Source organism: Panthera uncia, chromosome E1 (genome assembly GCF_023721935.1).
Source record: "Panthera uncia isolate 11264 chromosome E1, Puncia_PCG_1.0, whole genome shotgun sequence".
NCBI lineage: Eukaryota > Metazoa > Chordata > Mammalia > Carnivora > Felidae > Panthera > Panthera uncia.
The window spans coordinates 9,604,303-9,626,135 of NC_064814.1; the positions used below are offsets into that span (position 1 = coordinate 9,604,303).

The following is a 21,833-nucleotide window of genomic DNA, read 5'->3' on the forward strand; positions in this document are numbered from 1 at the left end:
CGCAGTGTTTCCTACAAAGCCCAGAGAAAGGGAGTGAGGAAGGGCCATCTGGAGGTCAGTCCTGAGGGCTGGGCTTCTGGGGGGGGTGGCCTTGTGAGGCCTGGGACAGGAACTAGGAAATACTGACTCCCTGGGGCTGGTTGGCCACGGGGGACCAGGGAACTTGCAGAGTCCTGACAGTGAAATGGGGACTTGTTTTTTGTTCTCAGTCGGTTTCTGTTCATGTCCTTCTTGAGTGTCCTTTTCCGGTGGACAAGGGTACGATGAGGCTGTTCTGTTCTACTTGAGGAGACAGTCTCTGGTTTGCAGCGCTATCCCCGGAACTCGGCCCTCCCCACCTCTGTCACTCCATCACTCCTCAGGAAAGTTCTGCGGAAATCTCTCCTATTACTTGAAACCTGGGCGGACAGAGGAGGGGACACCAGGAGGTGGACTCAGGATCCTCCTGCAGCCCCGAATCCCCTCCCAACCCAGGGCAGAGAGCTGAGGGATTTGGGAAGTCACCTTCCCAAGGTCCCACTTCCAAAGCGGCAGCCGCAGGGTCACACACACATAGACCCAAGCAGAGGCTCTGTGGGGAGGGGGGGAATGGTGTCGGGCATGCAAAGGTGGTGTGGACATGAGAAGGCTCTCTGGACAAAGCAGCGAGAAAATTCCTCAGGAATGCCCCCCTCCCCAGGGCCGCACTCAGCATGGCAAGTGGGGGTGTCTGGGCACTGGCTGGACCCACCTGGAACTTCCTCATTCCCTCCCACTTTCTCCTCCTTCCTCACCCCCGAGTCCCAGAGCAGCAACTCCCTCAGGGCACCCTGGGACCCAAGAAATAAAACCTTCCTCTGTGCAGAGGGCTCCCAAGCCATGGGGGGTGGCTCCTAGGAGAGAGGCAGAGGGAGGAAGAGTGTGGGCAGATGCCCGTTCCTCTCCAGGGCCAGAAGCAAGGGCCAGGCTCGGGCAGGGGTGGCATCTGGGTTCTCTTGGCTCCTCTCAGATCTCGGTCAGGGCGTCGGCTGGCACCAGGCCCCGCTTCTTGCCGCTGCTGACGCGGATGAAGCCGTCAGCATCCTTGCTCCTGCCCACACCCACACAGATCTGAGTGGGAGAGACACGGAGCTGAGTCCTGGCACCTGCCTACAGCCCTGGCCCCGAGTCCAGCTGATGGCTCCCAGGGGGCCACCCCTGGGAATGATGGGACCAGGATCAGATGTGGTTGGAGACATCAGCTGGGGTGATGGGAGCAGATCCCATGAGGGCACTGGGCACGGCAGCAAGACCAGAACATCAGCAGACACTGAGCAGCACTTCGGGGCTGGCCTGAGCTCCACCTCCTCCCCCCCCCCCCCCCCCCCCCCCCCCCGCCCTGGCGGAACTCCCATTTCACAGAGGGGGGAAGGGGAGGAAAAGGGCTTGCTGGGGGTTATGCAACAAGACAGAGGTATAGCCAGCATTCAGACCCAAGCCTCTAGACTCCTAATCCAGTGCTCTTTCCCTCCCCCAAGCTGTCTCTAACCACATTCAGCCCCCTGCCTGTGTCGGTCACCAGCCCCGATTCCCAGCAGGGTCTGACAGGAGGCCCCGCGGTCACACCTTTCTAACCTGCCTTCCCTCCTGCTGCCAGGCTGCAGTGTCCTCCTCCAGGGCAGTCACCTGTGCCCCCACCACCTCTCTCCCATGTCCACCTCTCCAGCCACTGCAGAGCCCAGGCACTCACCTGGTTCTCCTTGAGGCTCATGTACCCCTGTTCCTTGTTCCCGGAGAAGGGTTGGCAGCTGCGCCAGACGTTCTCTCCTGGCCTTACGCGCTGCACAAAATTGGCTGGGAAGAAGCCAACCCGGTCGCCAATCTTCCCCTGGGGATGAGGCTGGCAATGAGCACCAGAGCCCCCCCGCCCCACACTGATGCAACTCAGAGCCAAAGCCATCAAACTCCAGATCCTGCGCTCTCTGTATCCAGAGCCCCCAGTAGGGTGGCTTCTGGACTGCGATGGGCATGAGGTGGGTAGAGGGACAAGGTTGAGGCAGGGAGGGTCAAGGTGAGAGCAAGTCCCAAGTGTTGGTCCTATGGGCTTGGCTAGGGCACGTGGTGGGAGGAGGGGTGGTCTTTGGGCCCGGAGTGAAGGTGGGGCAGTGCCAGTTGAAGTGGTGGGAAAGGGTCGGGTGCCTACCGGGGTGTCTCTGCTCCCCACCCTGCCAAGTCACCTTCCACCAGTCCTCGTTAGAGTCATCCACCAGCAGGATCCGGTCCCCAGGCCTGGGAGGACAGAGCTGGGGTCACAAATGGACAGGAGGGACCTGCCTTTTCTGCATCTTAACCATCTTGGGTCCCCCAGGTCCCCAGCATGCCCCCCCTCCACAGCGGGGGGAGGATTCTTGACGCCCTCGGAGGACACTGTGACCACAGGTACAGCAGACTCTCTCTAGGACAGAGCCCGGGCGGGGCAGAAGATATGACATCAGCACCAGTCCCTTTTGGACTGTGGGCAGTCTAGCTCTTCTTTGGGCTCAGCTGCCTCAAGCATGCCAGGAGAAGGTTCCCGAAGGTCCCCCTCACACTCATGTTCCAAGGTCTGGGAGCAGAGCCCTGAGGTTGGAGCCAGGTGGCTGTCCAGGGGGGCCGGACCACAAAGAGGACTTACTGCAAAGCCAGGTCATTGTTCTCTTGGGGCAGAAACTTGTAGAGAGCGACATAGGAGTACATGGGCCCCACATCCTTCCGCAGAGGGGGTTTTGCGGGCTGTGGAAAAGTCTGGATCAGTGACGGGAGGGGGACACAATCCTCGCTCCACCCACCGTTCATTTGCCCTGACCTTACCCTCTCTGGGGGGGGGTGGGGAGAAGTTGGCTAGGAGGTGGGACACAGTGCACCTGGGTCAATGACAGGGAGAGGTCAGACTCTCCTACCTTCTGTGTTCACCCTTGGGGGACTGGGCCAAGGATGGAGAAGGGGAACACTCCTCTGCCTGCTGCACCCTGGAACTGCCCACTCGTGGGGAGTGGGCACAGGAGTGGGCACAATAGCCATTGGCTCCGCGGTGGGAGGGCAAATACCCCCTGCCTTCCTTGCCTCCTCACCCTGGCACTGCCCATCCCCATAGGCTGAGGACAAATGATGGAGCAGTGATACTCCCACTCACCATGCTCTTGCCCACCTATGCATCAGTGACAAGAAGGGACATCCCCTTCCAATCTGGCCTACGAGGGCTCAGCACCAGCATCACCTCACCTGCTGTCCAGGGCTCTTCTCCTCTGGTCCTGACCCTTCGCTCTCGGCCGGGGCTGTGAACACTAGAGATGCCAGGGCAGGGCCAGGGCGTCAGGCAGCAGGGAGTGGCCTGCACTGTGTTCCATTCCCGCCTCTGGCTCCCACCTCTACTCACCACTGTCGCCAGGGCCCTCCTCTGAGCTGCGGATGCTGCCTTCCCCATCCTCGGTCAGCTCATCCCGCTCACTCTGGGGCCAAATGGGGGGGAGGGCTCAGTGCCCGGACCCTCAGCCTCAGAGACTCCTGCCCCCCAGGCGCCCCTCTGGTGCCTGACATACCAGGCTCCGCGTGGGGGACTCAGAGGTACTGCTGAAGCTGGAGCGGTTCATCAGTGCCAAGGAGGTGCCATAGCGCAGCGTCTCATAGACGGGGTCTACCTTCCCGCTGGCCCCTGCCAAGGAGCCACCCTAAGGCTGGGCACCCAGCTGCCAGCCTTGCTCTGCCCTGAAGCCCCGGATCACTTTCACTCTCTCGGCCCCAGCCAAGATGTCCTTCTTTTAACCACCTGCCCCATCCCTCCCCCAGGCCCCTCTCTGCCCACACCAGTCTTCCCCAGATCCTCTTGGACTAACTCCCCATCCTTCATATCTCTGGACACCTTCCCTATCCTTGCAGATGAGGACAGCGCCTACCTTATCCTCTATTCCCTATCCTTCTCGGTTCAGGCATTCGTGCAAATGGTGATTAATGGATGATTTGTGTGATTATCTATTTCATGTCTAGCTCCCTTACTAGACCATGAACTCCACCTTCTTCAGTGCTGTGTCCCCATGTCTAGCACAGTGCCTGGCACTTAGTAAGTGTTGATAAAATGCCTGTTGAAGGATGAATGAGTGAATGGATGGATGAATGAATGCATGAATGAGCCCTACATTCGGGACAAGGGCATTCAGAGAAGGGAAGTGCCAAGAACCAGAAGAGCCATGCAACTCAGGTGCCCATCTGAGGAACGTGTGGGTTTCTCACCACACTACGGTGGGATCAGGGGCAATGGGGGGGACACTCACCAGTGGGTGGGGACTCTCTGCTTGTGACACAGGCTGGGGGTGGTTCATGCACCAGGAGGGGGGAGCTGAAGTTTCGACGGAAGGAGGAGGACTAAGGCAAGAGGGGGCAGAGAGAGGGCATGGGGATGTCACAGCCCACCGAGAGCTTGGCCTTCCCCAAGCCCAAGGACTACTCCACAGGAGGAACCCGCCTGGAGGGGGGCGCTCATTCCCCCACATGCCAGTCCTGGGGAGCACTCACAGCCAGCCAGCCCTGCATGGTCCCCACTCACCACCTTGCCTGGGCATTGCTGGTGGGAGATCTCCTCGGAGCACCAGAGGTGGACGCTGACTTTGCACGTCTTACACCGCAAACCCTGCTTGGAGTTTCCTGGGAAGAATTTGGCGTCAACAAGAGGGATTCGGCAAAGGAGGAGGCATCCGAGGGCAAGGAGCAAAGAGGGCAGGTTAGGCCATGGGACAGAGGAGGGGGGGTTGGGCATCCTCATGTCCGCCTCGGGGTCTCGTGCTTACCCCTCATACAGTCAAGGCACCGAAGCCTGAGTTGTTCGTACCCACGGTGACACTGGACACCCACCCCTCCCAAAATTGCTCATTTGTCCACCCAGCGTGAGGGGCACAGTTAGGACTGCGGGCCCAACATCAGACGGTTCCCTAGGAACACTCCCCACACCCACCCTGGCCCCTCTCCTTGACAGGCCAGGCACCTACCCACAATGATCTGGTGGCATAGCTCACAAGGGCTGGCTCTCTTGAAGACGTGTTCCTGGAAGCTGTGCAGCCTTACTGGTTTGAGTGGTGCCAGGGGCCGTGGGATTGGGCAAGGGGAGGGGGCCGGGGTAGGGAAGCTCCCATCTGTAGATGCCGGTGGTGGGGAGGGAGGGGGCAGCGGGGTCGGGGGCGTCAACAGCACCTCAGTGGGGCACTTGAGCTCAGAGCCTGAGCGAAGGAAGAAGTTCTCCACGCTCTTACTTCGGAGGATGGTCTTGAGGGAAAGTGAGCGCTTGAACCGCTGGAGCTGAAAGGGGAAGCAGGGGTGGGGGTGGGGGGTTATAAGTGGAAGCCAGAGGGGACCAGGTCCGGGCCAGGATGTCTCCTTGGTCAGTGGCAGCCTGAGGCGAAGGGCCAGAGGTGAGATGTACTGAGAGGCTGCCACGTTCCAGAAGGTGGTCACACTCCCGGATGCCCACGGGAGCCCGGTGGGTAACCTCCCCGAGCCAAGGGGTTCTGGCTGGGCCCGCCAGATTGGAGTGGTGAGGCCGGAGGGCGACTGGCCGGTCAGAGAGCAGCTGCTGGTGCGCTCCAGACAGCGTAGGCCTGTCCTCGGGGCCAGCCCAGCAGTGCCAGGTTTTCCACTTTTTCAAAAGAAATCTAGACTCTTATGTGAATTTGGATGGAAACAAATTCAAGAGGTTTTATTTCCTTTTTTTTTTTCATTGCAGAAAGGGTAGTGTGCTATGTTTCCTAGCCTTGCTTTTCTCACTTAACAGTAAATCTTGGAAATCATTCCATACCAATACATAAAGACTTTCATCATTCATGTTTATGGCTATGCAGGATTTCATTGCATGGGTGTACTATTTACTCGAGTTAAAAAGAATAATACTTTGGGGGGGTGCCTGGGTGGCTCAGTTGATTGGGTGTGGGACTTTTGATTTTGGCTCGGGTTATGATCCCAGGGTCATGGGATTGAGCCTGCTTAAGATTCTCTCACTCCCCAGGTGCCTGGGTGGCTCAGTCGGTTAAGCGTGTGACTTTGGCTCAGGTCATGATCTCAGGCTCCCACTGACAGCGCTGAGCCTGGAGCCTGCTTCGGATTCTGTGTCTCCCTCTCTCTCTCTGCCCCTCCCCTGCTCATGTTCTTTGTCCTCTCAAAAAAAAAAAAAAAAGAAAGATCCTCTGCCCTGCGCATGTGCTCTCTTTCTCTCCATAAAATAAAATAATAATAATACATGGGGGGCACCTTGGTGGCTCAGTCGGTTAAGTGCCTGACTTTGGCTCAGGTCATAATCTCGTGAGTTTGAGCCCCACACCAGGAGCCCACTTCAGATTCTTTTTCCTCTTCTCTCTCTGCCCCTCCCCACTCTCTCTCTCAAAATAAATAAAAACAAAAACTTAAAAAAAATAGTAACACTTTGGGGGCTGAACAAAACATGCCAGGTCCCCAGTTTTCCATGTGTTCTTGAGAGTGGGAGAGTGGTCATCCTGGACCCTCATCCTCAAGGCTGATTCTTCCTCCAAAATATCTCTCCAGCGCATATAATCACCTCATCACCTCCACAACCCTGCCTTGGTTCAGGTCCAGAACCCCTTGCCTCCACCCTGCCCATCTCCCCCTGCTCTCCATACACCTGCCAGGGAGGTGATCCCTGACCTTGCTAAAAACTTTTCATGGCTCTTCAGGACACAGTCAAGGCCCTTGCCCCAATCATGAGACTCTGCAAGTTGGACAAGCTTTCCCTTCCAACCCATGCCTTCCACCTGCAGCCCAGACATGGGGATTCTTGAACTCAACCATGTTTTATTCCTCCAAGCTTTTGCTGTGTTTGCCCTCTTCTCTGCCGTATCCAGTGAGTACCCTCTTTATCCTTTGGGGTTTCCAGTGACTGTTCCTCCTTTGGGAAGATGTCTCTTCTTCTCCAGGAATTCCATTTAGTATAACCACTCCCACTCTGGGGCCCATTGCACCTAGTACTGACTTCCATTATAAATCCAATCTGGTTTACGTGGTGGTCATTTACTTCTTATTACCCCCCCCCCCCCGCAGGAGACTGGAGCCCCTTGAGGGCAGGAACAGTTGCTTTAACATCCTCCCGGCCCCCCACAACACACACACAGCCTCAGGACATAGTAGGTGCTCAGTGAATATTTGTTGACTGAATGATGACCCAGTGGCTGGAATCCTACGTGCAGCCCATGTTCTGGAGCACAGGGCCAATTCTGCAGTGAGGCCAGGGTTACTTCCATTGCTCACCCCAGCATACCATTCTTGAGTCTGCCCAGAGTAAAGTCTGGAAACATCTCTAGCCAGATCCTGGAACCTCTTCCCTCCTATCGATAGCCCCCTTACCCCTGCCCACATATTCCCATCAGTGATAGATAAAAGGGGCCAGTGGCCTGGCTTCAGGCAGGGAGACTTGGCCAGGGTTCCCAACTGGCACATCAAGCAGCCTGTGTGGCCCTAGGGAGGCCAGCAGGCAGCAAGACATAGGGAAAAGCAGAGAGGGACACATTTAAGGGTGTCTGTCTGGCTCAGTCAGTAAAACATGTGACTCTTCATCTCAGGGTTGTGAGTTCAAGCCCCACAGCGGGCATGGGGTCTACTTAAAAGAGAGAGAGACAGAGAGAAAGAGAGAGAGAGAGAGAGAGATTTGGGCATGAGGCAGGCCCCAGTGTGCCAGCTGGGAGGACAGAGCCTTGGGGTGCCTGGCACGCTGAGTTCCCCAGCTCTTTCCAAATTCAGCTTCCTGGATAGCACTATGGGCTTCTTTGTGTGTCTAAGAGAAGCAGGGCCCCAGGCCTCAGATACCTGGGTGTTAGGGCAGAAGTGGAGGGCCAGAGGGACAATTAATTAGAACACAAATGTATTCTGTGAGCCAGTGTGGCGTTGGAGGCTCTCACAGGCCCAGAGGGGTGGGAGAACCCCTCACGATTCTGCCCAGGGGCCAGAGCATAGAGCACAAGAGGTCTCTGGGAGGATGTGCTGGAGGTGGGTGCAAAGCTAAACCGACCACCTGAAGGCAGGTCACTTCACTTCCACTCTTGGGCCTCAGTTTCCCCACATCCAAGAGAAAGGAGTCAGGACTAGATGCTCTCTAAGCAACACAAGGCTCTGGGTCCAAAAAGCAAAAACCTAAACTTAATGATATGATGAGGGGCTATCATGTCAGAATACTGGAATTGAGGTAGCACTTCATATGCAGCACCTCATTAATCCTGGCATTACCACCCCCGAGACACTGATAATCACTGTCCCACTTTGCAGATGAACTCATAGGCACATGGGAGTTAAATCACCCACCCATAGCGAGTCCTCAGCTGGTAAGTGGCAGAGACAGAACTTGAACCAGTGGCTTTGGCTGTTAAGTCCAAATGACCAGAAGGACCCCACTGCTCCAGGCTCTGCCGTGGCCCTCACCCCTGCCTCTCAGCTATGCCATGGGCATGGCCACCAGGTCAATCATGAAATTTAGGGTTGGAAGGAACCTGAAAGACTGGCCATCTAGAGTGGTCCCCAGCCCACACTATCATCTCACAATGCCTTGGCCATGTCACTTCTGAGTGGTTGTCTGACTCTGTTGGTCACCTCCTGTGGCAGGAAGCACACCCTCTCTTGTGCCAGTCATTCCATCTTTGGGCAGCTGCAATCGCTGGAAAGTGCTTCCCTATATAGAGCTGAAACCTGCTCCCTGAGATCTTTGCCTATCGGCTCTGCTCCTCCCTTGGCTCCCGAAAGGGCTACTCCCCTCTTCTACATATCAGTCCTTCAAATATTTGAAGACATCAGTCATGTTCCCCCCTCCCAAAGCTGTTGTTTCCATAGTAATTGCCACAGGATGAGATTTTAAGCCGCCTTACTCTCCAGCCTGTGCCCCTTCCTGGTCTTCCCTTGGCCCCAGTGCCAAGAGCTACCTCTCTGCAGGGTACCAGAGGTCTCTGGAACAGAATGTTCCCCAGCACTGGGGCAGCCCCAATTCTGCTCACTGACTCCCTGGCTCAGCTGTGGGTTCCAGATCCCAGGAGGACAGAGAAGCAGGAAGGAACAACATACTACCTGGAGTGGCTGGCAGATGTCAAGGGTTGTGGCTGAAGAGCAGGATGGGGGCACCTCTTCCAAATAGCTTGATGCCTGTCCACTCAGAGACATCTAGTTTGAGTGTCCAAACCTCATTTTGGCTCAGCCTGGCCAGGCACTCCTAGTTCCCAGAGAGGACTTTTTCCTATCTCCCATCAGCTATCTTTTTGGTGCCCCCAGTGTCCCAGGAACCATTCCCTGGCATAGGGAGAAGTTGCCATGTACCCTGGCAAGCTGGCCCCCCTGGATGCTATTCCCTCCTGATGATGCACCAGGAGCCTGTCTGGCTTAGAGCCTGGACCACCAGGCCTGTTCTTCTGAATCCCCTCCCAGAGGCTGGGTTTGGCCAGCCTGCCTCCTCCCCACCTCCCCACATACTGGATGGTCCCTTCTATTCCTCAACTCCCCACAGCATCTCCTTACTTCCCTCCAGCTCCTGAAAGGGCACTAGGCAGCTGGCGGTGGGTGGTGGCGGATGTGGCACAAGCTGACTCAGATGGCAATGTTGGCATGGCAGGGTCTTCCCAGGGATGGCACTAAAGGGGGTGATGGTACCACCCAGCGGTAGGATGGCATGGGGACCCAGAGATGGCAATGGTGACACTAGGAGGGTCACGGAGTAGCTTGAATACAGGGCTACGATCCAACCTTAGGGTGGGAAGGAGACTGGGCTTGGGCTGGCAAGAAATGCCCAGGAGACCCCAAGCACTGACAAATAAGCCTGGAATGCTGGCTTCACTGCCTAATGGGCACCAGCCCCCTCTGTTGTACCTGCTTCAAGCTGAGTTGGGTGGGCCACAACCCTCTTCCTTCCCCCTCCCCAAGCCCTATAGTCTGGAGACCAAAGCTTCTTAGGGACAGGTTGAGGTGGGGGGAGCTAAAGGGGCTGGCAGGGCTCTGAATTCTCTCCCTGCCCACTTCTAACCTCCTGAATATCCCCACCCAGACCGGCAGCCCCGCCTGTATTGTTATAACAGTCCTTCGCAGGGGTGAGATTTAGGGGAGGGGGGTAAAGGGACAGGGCAAGGTGTGCAATTCCCCTCCCTCTTGCTCTTGGGATCTCTATGGCTCAGGTTCAGAGGTGATAGCACTGGATGGTCCTTGGGCTAGGAGGAGGGAGGTACAGACCTGCTGGGCCCTGACCTCCCCCTGCGCACAGGGCTGAGCTTGCAGCCTGGGGTTTGCTGAGGCAGCAAGGCCCAGGCTCCTGCCTGCCTTCGGAGAGCTCTTAAGGAGGGGGGCGGGCAGCCAGGCCTCCTGTGGGAAGAAAGGCAGGGCCTGGGAGGCCCCCATACCCTTAGGAAGCAAGCATGGGAATTGTGTATGTCTGTCTTGAGTGACTAGAAGGCAACTGAGAAGGCCAGGGATATTGGAACTCAGGATGGGGCTCAGCTCCCTGGACCCTCTGGGTTTTTTTTTTTGTTTTGTTTTTTGTTTTTTTTTAAAGCTGTCACAAATGTTACAAACAATATCCTCCCACCCCCAACACCTCATTCCTTTCTTAGTACAGACCTGGGTCTCTGAGAGGCAGTTAACTCTGTGGTCTGAGAGACCACAGTCTCATTCTCAGGAGGGGGCAGAAGAAGGTCAAGTTGGGATCTGAAGACCTTGACATGGAGACCCAGTGGGTCCCTCTGGTTTAAAGGTGGAACGCTACCTGGGGTATCTCAGCCAGGTGCTACCCTGCCCCTACTCATCTACCCCTGGTCATTTTCTTGATGACCTTGACCTTGAATTAACCTCATACCCTGAGGGGTGGCCTAGACAGAATTAGGAGCAAGATAGACATTGGAAAGAGCTCTTGACGCTGAAGGAGCCAAAGACCCCACCCATTTTTGGTCTTTAGTGGCCCCCCTCCTCATCTGGACAACAGGAGCAGGTGGGAACAAAACACCAGGGTGCAGAGGAGAGGGAAGGAGGCTTTGGCCTGAAGTCTGGGGAGGGGGCAGAGAGCACCCTTGACACAGCCTCTTTTTCTCTCCCCATCCCCAGCCCGCTCAGCTCATGTTGCTCCCCCGCAGAACTTCTTGCGGGTCAGTGTGAGCACCTAGAACTTGGAGAGGAAGCAGACAGATTAGAGGTGGGGGTTAAATTTAAGTGGTGGCCTCCCCCAATCCCTTCAGCGCCAGGAGTCTGGGCTCCGCCTGCCTTCACTGGGGAATAATTTATTCATTGTGACTCCCGCAGGAGTAACAATCATACATAATTAGGGTTAATTATGACATTCATTAATTACGATGACTTCTCTTTTTGCTTCCACCCACCCTCTCCCCGGCGCCCTGTCCGGCTCCGGGGGTGGGGGGTGGGGCTGCCTGCCCTTCTGCTCTGGAGCCGCAACAACAGTCCCCCGGTCCCCGCCCGCGATGGCCAGCGCTGCGGCAGCCCCCAGCGCGCACTCGGAAGCTACGCACCTCGGGCCGTGGCCTCACATCCCGGAGCCTAACCTGGTTGGGAGGGGGGAATGCAGGACTGCAGTGGGTCCGAAAGAGACAACCGGAGAGACTCAGAGATAAACATATAGAGAAAGCGGGAAAGACACCAAGACCGACAAACAGGTTGTAGAGACATTTTCAGAGAGACACAGGCAAAGACAGAGGGACAGACTGAGCTACAGACATAGACCTGCGGGCGCGAGAGGGGTGCGCCTCGCACGCACACACCGGCGCGTACACCGGCTCACACCCGCTACACACCGCTACACGTTCCCGCCGCCTTCGCTGCGCCGATTCCCTCCAACAAAGCCGAGTTACAACCTCCCGGGAGGGTCTCGGCAGCGCGTCCACTCATCACGCGCGCAAGGGCGTGTCGTGCTTGTGTGATGTGGGCTCCTTGCGGCCCCTCGTCGCGAACCCCCTCGCCCCGGTCGTCGCGCAGAGCCTTCGGCATTACACGGGTCCCGCTCCCGTGACCCCCGGGCCATCCGAGCCCACGGTGGTGACCGCGTCGGGAAGAGGGCGCCGGGGCTGGGGGGCGCACCGGGCAGGGGTCCAGGCCTCTTCTCCCGAGTTACCTTGGTTTCCTGGAGGGCAGAGACGGTCCCCGGGGGGGTGCGGGTGGCCGCGTCATCCGGTTCGTTCTCCTTCTCGCTCATTTCGGTCATGGTTGGGGTAGAGAGGAAGAGGGGGTGCCAAGACCCGACGGCAGGCCCCCTGGGGGCAGGTGGCAGGTGGCAGACGTCTCTCTAGGACCCTCAAGCCCTTTTCCAGACACTGCCCCCCAGTGAACCCCAGGAAAAATCCGCCCCAGGAAAAAAGCGACCCCCCACTCCCGGGAGCGGGTGGAGAAAGTTCCCGGGTTGGCCGGTGAAGAGGGGTAATTACGGGGAGCCGCTGGAGCCGGACGACCCCGGGAAGGAGGACCGAGGGTCTGCAGAGGATGCTGCTCGGAGCGAGGGGAGGAGGGAAGTGGGGACGCGGGGATGTGCTGAGGGAGGGAGCGGAGGAGCAGTCCGTGTCCGGCCGGCTCCGCCGTCCTCTGCGCCCGCCCCCCATCCCTCTCCCCCTCCCCCCGCCGGCCCCAGCCCGGCACCCGGAGGCCCCTCCGCCTAGTCCTCGCCTTCCAACTTTGATTTAGGAGGTCGCCTGGTCCCTCCCCCTTCCCTCCTAAGCTCCCCCGCGCCGCTATGCAAATCAGGTTCTCAGCTATTGGCTGCCGTGGTGGCCAGGAGCGTGAGATGGGCGGAGCCTGGGGGGGGCTCGACAAGATGGGGAGGAGCCTGAGGGGTAAAGAAGTGAGGAGGAAGTGGTTTTACACTAAAAGACCCGGAATGCGGGGCGTGACAAAGTGGAGGAAAGATTTGGCAGATCACATTTGAGTCTGGGCGGGATTGAGGGAAACAGAAAAAAGGTTGGATCTGCAGGATAGCTGAGAGTGAGATCGAAGTTAGGACCCTCTGATAGCGAAGTAGTGGACAAATATGGACCCTTCTGCCGCATTAACTGGATGTCTCTGCGAGGGAGACTCCCAATATGCACACCCCTGGACTATGAGATAGGGGCTTCTTTAAGAGAGAAGGGACAATTTAGCATCATGTGTCAAAGGCCAGGCCTGACAATCCCTCCTTTGTGGTTTGGAAAGCAGGACAACCACATTCCTTTCCAGGCTTCCTGTTTGGACTTCAGCAGAGAAGGGGGCTTCAGTCCCCACACCTAAGGTCCCCAAACCTTTCCAAGACACATCCTCCCTCCTAAAGATCCTGCCACAAGTGGAGTTAGATCAGGGTGTAGGAAGAAGGGGTAGGGAAGAGGGTTCTTACTCTCCAGGTTGTTCCCTGTCCACTTGGCCTAAAGGTATCTCTTTAATGCTTGTTGCTTACCTGCCATTTTCCTAGTCCTCCTCCCTCACCAGCCCTCTTTCTTCCCCGCCCTTCTGGCCCTGACCAAATCTCCTGGCCTGTCCAAAGAAAGGGAGGTAGTTTGGGGACTGAAGGACTCCTTCCTTAGGTGTGGGTGGAGGAACTTCTGGATCAAAGTCTCCCTCCTCCAGGGGCTCCTCTGCTGTGGGTGATGAGATTGGAGGGGAAGGTGGCACTTGAGAGGGTCCTGCCTTTATGCCAGCCCTTGGAGAACAGAGGCTGAGCCCTGTGTCCTCCTTCCTGCCAGCCCCTGCACACAGCCATTCATTCATGCAATCTCTGTCCTCCCAAGAGTGAGCTCACCATTGGAGCACTGCTCAGGTTACTGTGTCCAGGAATAGAGATTTATTTGCCAGTGGCAGAAGTAGGACAAGGGCAGAAGTGAGGGTTGGTGGTTGTGGGGGCTTAGTTCCCTCCCCCTCCAGGTCCACCCACTGCAGTGGCAGACTGACTCTGAGTACAGCCTTCCTGAAAGGAGCTTCAAAAGATCCTGGCCTCGGCCTTCAAGCCAGTCTCCCCAAAGGCCTGTTCACTAACCAGCCTTCCTTCAATCCCTTCTGAAGTGAGGGCTACCGTCTTCCCTCCTGCCCAGCCCAGATTAGCCCAACATCCCTACCTGGGCAACTCAGACTTAGGGAGGCTTGAAGCACCCTGAGATAGGATCATCAGGCCCTCGGTCTATCCTGGGCTGGAACAAACAGGGGCCTCTTCTGTACTGAAGACCTCTCGAGGGGAGGTACCCCTGTTGCCCCACCAACAGCAGAAGTTCTGAGTTCCTTAGACTCTAATACCTAGATGATCACTAATTAACCGTGTAACCTTGGGTAGGCAGCTAAACCTTTTAGAGCCTTGATTTCTTCTTCAGCAAAATAGAGATAGTGCCTACCTCACTGTCAGAGTGAATGAGACAGTTCCCCTCAGCCCAGGGAAGACAGGCAAGGAAAGTTATTTTCTTCTTTTCCTCCTTTCTTCTGAGAGATCGGTCCCTTCCCAGTGCTTTTGCTGTTAGTTCATGGAGGAACCAACTCCGAAGGAAAGTCTGACTAGACAGAGGGAAGAATTTCCAGGGGTATCAGTGCTACCAGCGACCCAGGAAAGCTAGGGAAGTCTGTAGGCCCTGGGTCCCATCTGGTGTAGGCATCAGAAGCCCGAGGTGGGGCAAATGTGGAGGAGGCAGGGGGCTGGATCCCATGACCTCTGGATGTCCTTTCTGGCCTGCGGCCTTCGTGTTTCAGAGCAGTCTTTCATGAACTAAGTCTGAGTCATTGCTTCAGTGCTGACAACTCCCTCTGCAGTGACTGGGGACAGAGCAGGAGTAGCAGGGCTAGCTTCTGGCGAAGAAGGAACATTGTCCCATCTCAGAGTCAGAGGGGCAGCTATGAGGAGTGGGCAGAGCAAGGGGCAAGGTGCTATCGGATGGTAAGTAGCAGTCACACACAGAGGGAAGGCTCCCTAGGCCAGAAGTCATAAGAGAACTATCGGGAGGGAGCCTCTTAATAGGAGAGCTCCATGAGTAAAAGTGGGTGCTAGGCTCTTGGGAGCCTGAGGACAGAGGGATGGACCAGATGACTCCAAACTGCATGCGGCTCAGTGTTCAGCACACTAAGAAAAGCTGGTTCTCAGGGCACCTGGGTGGCCCAGCATCTGACTTTGGCTCAGGGCATGATCTTGCGGTTCTTGACTTTAAGCCCCGCATGGGCTCACTACTGTCAGTGTGAAACCTGCTTCGGAGCCTCTGTCCCGCCCCCCCTTCCCCTTCCCCATTGCTCTCTCTCTTAAAAATAAATAAAAACATTTAAAAATAATTTTTAAAAAAGCTTAGAGAAAGAAAGAAAGAAAGAAAGAAAGAAAGAAAGGACTGGTTCTCATCCTGGTCTGCCCTTTTCTTCCTGTTCTGTGACCTTGAGCAAAGACCTTTCCATCTCTGGAGGGACTTCGGTTTCTTTCTTTTTAGATTGGCAGAATTGGAATAGTTTAGGTTGAAATGGAGACCTGGATTAGAATAGGGGCAATAATTGTATATATCTCTTAGTGTACTTTTGAGGGTTAAATGAGTTAATATACAGGGGTGCCTGGGTGGCTCAGTTGGTTGGGTGTCCGACTGTGGCTCAGGTCACGATCTCGTGGTTTGTGAGTTCGAGTCCCGCGTCGGGCTCTGTGCTGACAGCTCAGAGCCTGGAGCCTGTTTCGGATTCTGTGTCTCCCTCTGCCCCTCCCCTGTTCACGCTCTGACTCTCTCTTTCAATAATAAATAAATAAATAAATAAATAAATAAATTAACATACATAAAGAGCTGGACATAGTAAGGGCACAAAAAATAGTTTTTATCTATCAATCTACCTATTTATTTATTTAGGGATACTTGACCTCGAGCCTGCAGGTGAGCTTCAGGGAGTTCATGAATGCCTTGAAGCTGTGTAAAATGTTGGCGGATCAGCATTCTCTGGGGGACAGTCTAGAGCTTTCATCTTCTCCTCAGAGAATCTAAAATCCCCAAAAGGTTAAAAGAACCATTGGCCTGAATGACCCCCAGGGCCCCTCCACTTTAAGCAGTTTGAGATTCTCTGATGGGAGGGATTGCTTCTCCTTCCGTAAGGAATGACCTATTTTCTGCCATGAACACCTTCAGTTCAAGCCCCTCCCTGCTGTGGCCTCTGCCCTTATGAATTGCCAAGGACAGCCCAAGCTGAAAACATGAGTGGCTGGTCTTTTTCCTCCAGCTTTAGAATTGGAGCTCCTAGGGTGGGGAGTCTGTCATGGTTGAGGTCAAGTCTGGTTCTCACTTCCCAGCTGAGGAGAGGAAGAGGGCCCAGCCCAGTGGGGCTGGGGACAAGAAGAACACAGTGAGAGGGCCTGCCTTGCCCAGTCTCCCCTACCTCCCCCTGCTGGCCCACTGGGGCCCCAGAGGCAGATACCGCTCTAATGAGCTAAGGTCCATGGCAGGCATCAGTAATTACGATTTTATGGAAATCTAGAAGGCTCTTACGCAAGTGCCTGACACACTTCCCGGCTGTGGCATCTGGGACAGCCAGGTCCCCAGGGGCTGGAGGAGAGCCCTTCCACCCCCTGCTGCCACCAACCCCTGGAGCTCGGGACACTGGCAAAAAGCCTCCCTCCCACTGCCTGTGGCACTGTCCCTAACACATTCTGGGTGAGCTGTTCTCTCTGTCTGTGCCCCAGGCTCCCTGGAGGGGAACAGCATGGACTCTGGTGTGTGCAATCCCTCCTCCCCTCCCCAGCCAAGCTGAGGCTGTCCGGAAGACCTGTTTGGGTTATTTCCCTCTGCTCTATGAAGAAAACCACTCATTCCTGAAAGATGTCCCCTTCTATTCTGTTTCTTTTCTCCTTGAGGCTGAGGACATAGGGCTGACAGTAGTCACGGGGCCAGAAGTCATAGCCGCTTGCTTCACCTCTCCCCGGGCCCTGCGCCAGTTTGCCACCCCCGCCCCACTTCCCATGCCTCTGATAGTGTCCTAAAGCCACTGCTTTCTTTCTCTAGTCCATTCCCCCTACCCACCCACGAAGCATGTGTTACCAAGGTAACAGCAATATCATCACTTTGGGGTGAGCAAGGGGGTGGAACTCAGTGGACTGGTAGAGGGGGTGCTGTTAGGGGTTAGAATTTTGGAGGGATGAACACTCATGGGCCCCCAAATTCTTAAGGAGGATCTTTTGCTGGAGAGTGGCCCTGGGCATGGACTGGGGCGGGTGGTTACCGAGACCTGGTGGAAAAGAGGGAGGATGAAGTCTGGAAGCAGCTGGATCCAGGTGTTAGAGGTGAGGGCGATTCCTGCTGACTATGCTGGAGAAGCATGAGGGGGACAATGCCAAGGAGAAGTTGAAGCAGGGACAGTGGAGTCTGCTTTTAACTCCTCCCTTGGGGTCCGGCTGCTTAGCTCATCCTAGGGAGAGGCATTCCTACTGGGAGAGGCTGGAGACTGCACAGAAAGCAACACTGGGTGTCCTTCAGGGAGGGGCGTCTAGGTGGCGCCTTTGAGGGTCTACATTTGATACATCTAAATCATGAGGTCCTACTAGATGCCTCCAGTGGTTCTGGGCACCAGGGGCGCCTGATCCTTGCACCCAAGGCCTTCTTGTACATCCTGACCCAGAGAGCACCATAATGCAAAAGTTTCTCTGAGCTGACTTGGGGTACAGAGCCGCAAGCTGAGTTGATAGAGGCCATGAAGCGGACACGAAGGCAGAAGGCCCAGGGTATTCCAGCAGAGGGAACAGCCTGGGCAAAGGCAGAGAGGGGTGGAACAGAACAGCCTGTCATGGACACAGCAGGTAAGCAATGGGAAGAGGTGAGAAGGAAAGGCAGATGAAAGTAGACCGACGGCCCTGAGTGCTGAGCCTGGAAGCTGGGTCTTCCACCAAAAGTAGCTTCTCAACCTCGCTCACTGGAGCCCCGCTGAGCAATCCAGCAGTGCCCTGGAGGCATGGGGGTGGGGGAAGGAGAGGAGGCAAAGCGGTTTGGTCAGAACTTGAAAGGAATTTAGATACATGGCTCTATATTAAATGTTTCTGCAACATTTGACTCCAAGAATATTCATATTGGTTTTCCTGCCAGAAAAACTGATTTGAAGCACTAACCATTACGTGCCATCGGTGCCCTGGAAGATGGACCAAGGGGTTTCCATAGCCCAGCTTGAGAATGGTGCTGAGAGCAGCGGAGGCTGGAGGTCATGGGGGTTCTCTGCTGAGCAGTGGTGGAGTCATTTCTATGTCTTAGGGAGAACGCTCCGGCTCCCAAAGGCAGCAACATGGAAACAGGGAGCTGGAGTAGTGAGCTTTTGGGGTCTTCTGGCCAAAAGCTTCACTATGGGGATGGACAGGACACATTCTTGTGTCTTGGCCTGCGTGGATGACAGGTGTGCAGGACAGTGAGGTGACTCAAGTTCTAGCCCATTCGTTCCTAGCTCATAGACTTGGACAACTTGCATGCCTGTGTCTCCTAGTGTGTAAGTGGGAATCGTCATACCTCATGGGCGGTTGTGGTGGGTAGTGGGGCGGGTCCCCTCCCCCTGGATCATACAAACCTAAAACTGCTTGCCTTGCCTGCAATGCCTTTCCTCCCTGCTACAGCTCATCCCAAAGGAATTCCCAAGTCAAACAGGACCCCTATCATAGGCAAACTGTCCGAGACCACAAATCCTGCTTCCTGCCCCTCCCACTGCATCATTAGCACACACACACACACACACACACACACACCCCTCTATTAAAACCACAGCAGCCCAACTACTCTCATTCATATTATTCATCCTCAGGGCTCACAGCCCAGGAGCGGAATGGAAAATATTTTGTCCCCATCTTGCATCTGGAAAGCCAGAGCTCAGAAAAGCCCCAGGTCTCTGACATCACTGGAATCAAACCCAGGAACCTGGGTCTGATACTTCTTTGGGAGTTGTTGAATGAATGAATGAATGAATGAATAAGTAACACTTCTCCCATCAGCCCTTTTCCCTTGGGGGAGTGGTAGACCTCATTCCTTAGCTCTCTAGGTTGGAATGTTGCCTGGAGATTAATTTTAAAATTCCGTAACATATTTATCAGGCAGAGTGGGGGCATATACAGTGATTAAGAGCAGGGACTGCGACCCAGATGGCCTAGGTTCAAACCCTGGCTCTATCTTCTCTTAGCTGTGTGACTTGACCTAGCTACTTAACCTCTCTGAGCCTCAGTATCTCCATCTGTATAATGGGGGGAAGGTGATAATAGAATAATAGAAAAAAACAGCGTCAACATTAGACGATAGATCGGTTGAAAAGCATTCTAGTTGTATGAGCACGGAAGAACTATTTATTAAATAAACAGACCATCTTCACTTACAAATGCTTCATATGATGTGGGATACATACCCGGGATATATGGAGAAAGATACATCTACATTCAGTAGGACTTAATTATTATCTCATTCAGTTTGTATTCTAGCCCTATGGGGCAGAGGCTCTCATCATCCCCTTTTCATAATTACAGAATGAGACTCAGAAAGGTTGCTAATTGCCCAAAGCCGTCTATGCTTGAACTCAGAGTCGATCTCGAGATACAAACTCTTAACCCCAACGCTGGTGCACCTCTCTTAGTCCCTACCCTCAAGGGGCTTCCACTCTGATGGGAAAACAGACATTGGACAAAGTACACAAAAGAATGAACAGCTGTGAAGGATTTGATGAAGGGCGGACACAGGACATGGAGAACATAAGCACCAACTGGCTGGGCTGCAAGAAAGCTAAGAAGCAGGCAGTATGTTTGAAGTGGGAACAGAGAGTACTTTTCCAAGGGGAGACTTTCTGGGTGGTTCAGAGGGACTAAGGACAAAGGATTGGGTGCTTAGAGCCATACCTGTGTGCTAACTGTAGGGGGCGCTGTTTGGTGCAGAGCAGCGCACCCAGAGGAGGCAGAGACTGGTTGGGAGGTGGGGCCACCTCCTGGGGTGGGGCATTTGTGTGCACAGGCACGCAGACCACACAGGGATTGCCATGTTCCTTTTTTAAAATCCTTTTGCCAGCAACTCAGGACCCAGAACTTTTGACCACCAATGGGGGGGGGGGGGGGGGGGGGCAGGGGACGCCTGAGCCCTGGATAGGGCAGGATTCCACCCACCTAGGTACCCTGCCCGAGGTCCCACACACCCTAGTGTGAGGGAGGGAGAGAGAGATAGAGCCTCTTACCTTGTAGGCACTCGATAATATTTTGTTGAATGAATGAATGAATAAGGAACACTTCTCCCAGCCCCTCTTTCTTTGAGGGAGGGGTGGACCTCATTCTCCAATTCTCTAGGTTGGAATGTTGCCTGGGGATAGAAAACAAAACAGAACAAAACATTTTGGTCAGAGGAGAAGGACACTGAATTGTTATTTTTCAGCAATTTTTACAGATAAAAAGTTGCTGCCTTGGTTTAGGGAACCCAAGGGGTATTATTAGGATTGGGTTAGGCCATGGCCTAGAAAATGGCAGAGTATTTGGGGTGGGGGTGGGGGGAATCAATTAAAAAAAATCTCACCCAAAAATTGCCCCTGAAATTATCTGTATGTGGGGAAGTTTCGGGGCCAGTTATGTCTGTACCTCCCAGGACTGGGCTTTGGTGGGGACCCTGAGGGTGGCAGATACGACCACCCCAATGGGTGCTCATGAGGATTAAACCCTGGAATAACATTCAGCTGCGTAGAATTTCTTTCAGTCCTCACTACCACACTGAATGGGAGGGAGCACTTGTCCCTATTTTACGAAGGAGGAAAGGGGGTTTAGGAAGGTAAAGTACCTACAGTGCCCTGGGCAGGGCCTGAGACTCTTCTGAGAGTAGGACCAGAAGTTTCTCAAGGCCTCTCTGGGCCTGAGGATGGACTATTCAGACCCCGTGCTGTGATTGCTGAGGGGGCACAGGGAGAGTGGGGTGGGCGCTGTGACTGGCCAGGCTCCATCGTCCCCAAGCCCAGCTCTTTTCCTTAGAGGGAGAGCCAAGGAAAACCAGGAACAGGCCCAACACCATCTGGATGGGGACAGAGTACAGAGACGCTGAGATGGGTGGAAGCAGTAGCCAAGAGAGCTGGGGAGAGGCAGCCTCAGGGGGGAAGGGGAAGGATACAGACAGCTTTGGAGGTGGAAGCTGAGTGGTAGGGAACTGGGTTCTGGGATTGGAGTCCCACTCCCCTTACCAGCTCCTCACGGTGTCCTGGAAAGGGGCCTACACCAGCCTCTACCTTCTCTACCTCCGCCCCGATAACAAGCCTCCACCCACCTGCTCATGTCCTCTGCCCTCCCCTCACCATCACTCCTGCACCCTGATCTGCTCAGGCCAGGGCCAAGCCCTACTGGGTCTGCTCCCATCCCCCTTCCCCTGGCCTTCCTGGAAACCTGCTCTGTCCAGCCTTGGAGGGTTTCCTGGGGGCCTTCTGGCCTTGAACTCGACTTTGGGCAATGGGTAAGTTCTCAAAGTCTTGGCGAACTTGTCATGGGGATCTTGGGGACTCAGGCTTCTTTGGTCTCTACTGGCAGGAATGTCCCCCCCCCCCCTTTTCCTCTCCACTTCCATTTTTGTCTGGTTTCATGGGAGGAGAAAGCATATATGGAGGTGCCCTGCCTGGTGTTGGAGGGGGTACTCTTTGGTTTTCTCTCTCTCTCAGGTAGGCCCCCCAGAATCACAAAACCTGGATAGCTAGGGTCACATGAGGTCAGACCACATCTTTAGAGGGTTGTCTCTGCTCTTTGCAAAGCCCTCATCTGTTTATACCAAACACAGTAGTGGGGGGTGGGCCCAGGGACCTGTGTACAGTGACAACAGGGACTGAGTGTGGGGAAGGAAACTGTCCCCCAGGCAGACCTTATTTGTCTATAAACACAGTCCACCCCCTGCCCCCGGGGCAGAGGGGGGGGCAAAGCCACCAGCCTGACTGGGACTCCTCTCCTTCTACTG

The 21,833-nt window shown here is 55.1% G+C and overlaps 1 protein-coding gene across 2 annotated transcripts; it reads right to left on the reverse strand.

The window, feature by feature from the left end:
• Positions 1-404: 404 nt before the first annotated feature.
• Positions 405-12,560, reverse strand: STAC2 (SH3 and cysteine rich domain 2). 2 transcript variants are annotated; one of them, XM_049635926.1, is made up of 11 exons: positions 12,071-12,560; positions 4,977-5,283; positions 4,538-4,635; positions 4,266-4,356; positions 3,537-3,649; positions 3,374-3,446; positions 3,220-3,281; positions 2,633-2,730; positions 2,196-2,247; positions 1,709-1,846; positions 405-1,089 (listed from the first exon to the last, which is right to left on the reverse strand). In XM_049635926.1, exons 1-11 carry the CDS (start codon positions 12,158-12,160, stop codon positions 985-987), a joined length of 1,227 nt encoding a protein of 408 aa, XP_049491883.1. In that variant the 5' UTR covers positions 12,161-12,560; the 3' UTR covers positions 405-984. The 2 variants fall into 2 exon arrangements, with proteins under 2 accessions (XP_049491883.1, XP_049491882.1); XM_049635925.1 differs by lacking the exon at positions 405-1,089 and having other exon boundaries at positions 1,364-1,846.
• Between the last annotated feature and the right edge of the window lie 9,273 nt (positions 12,561-21,833).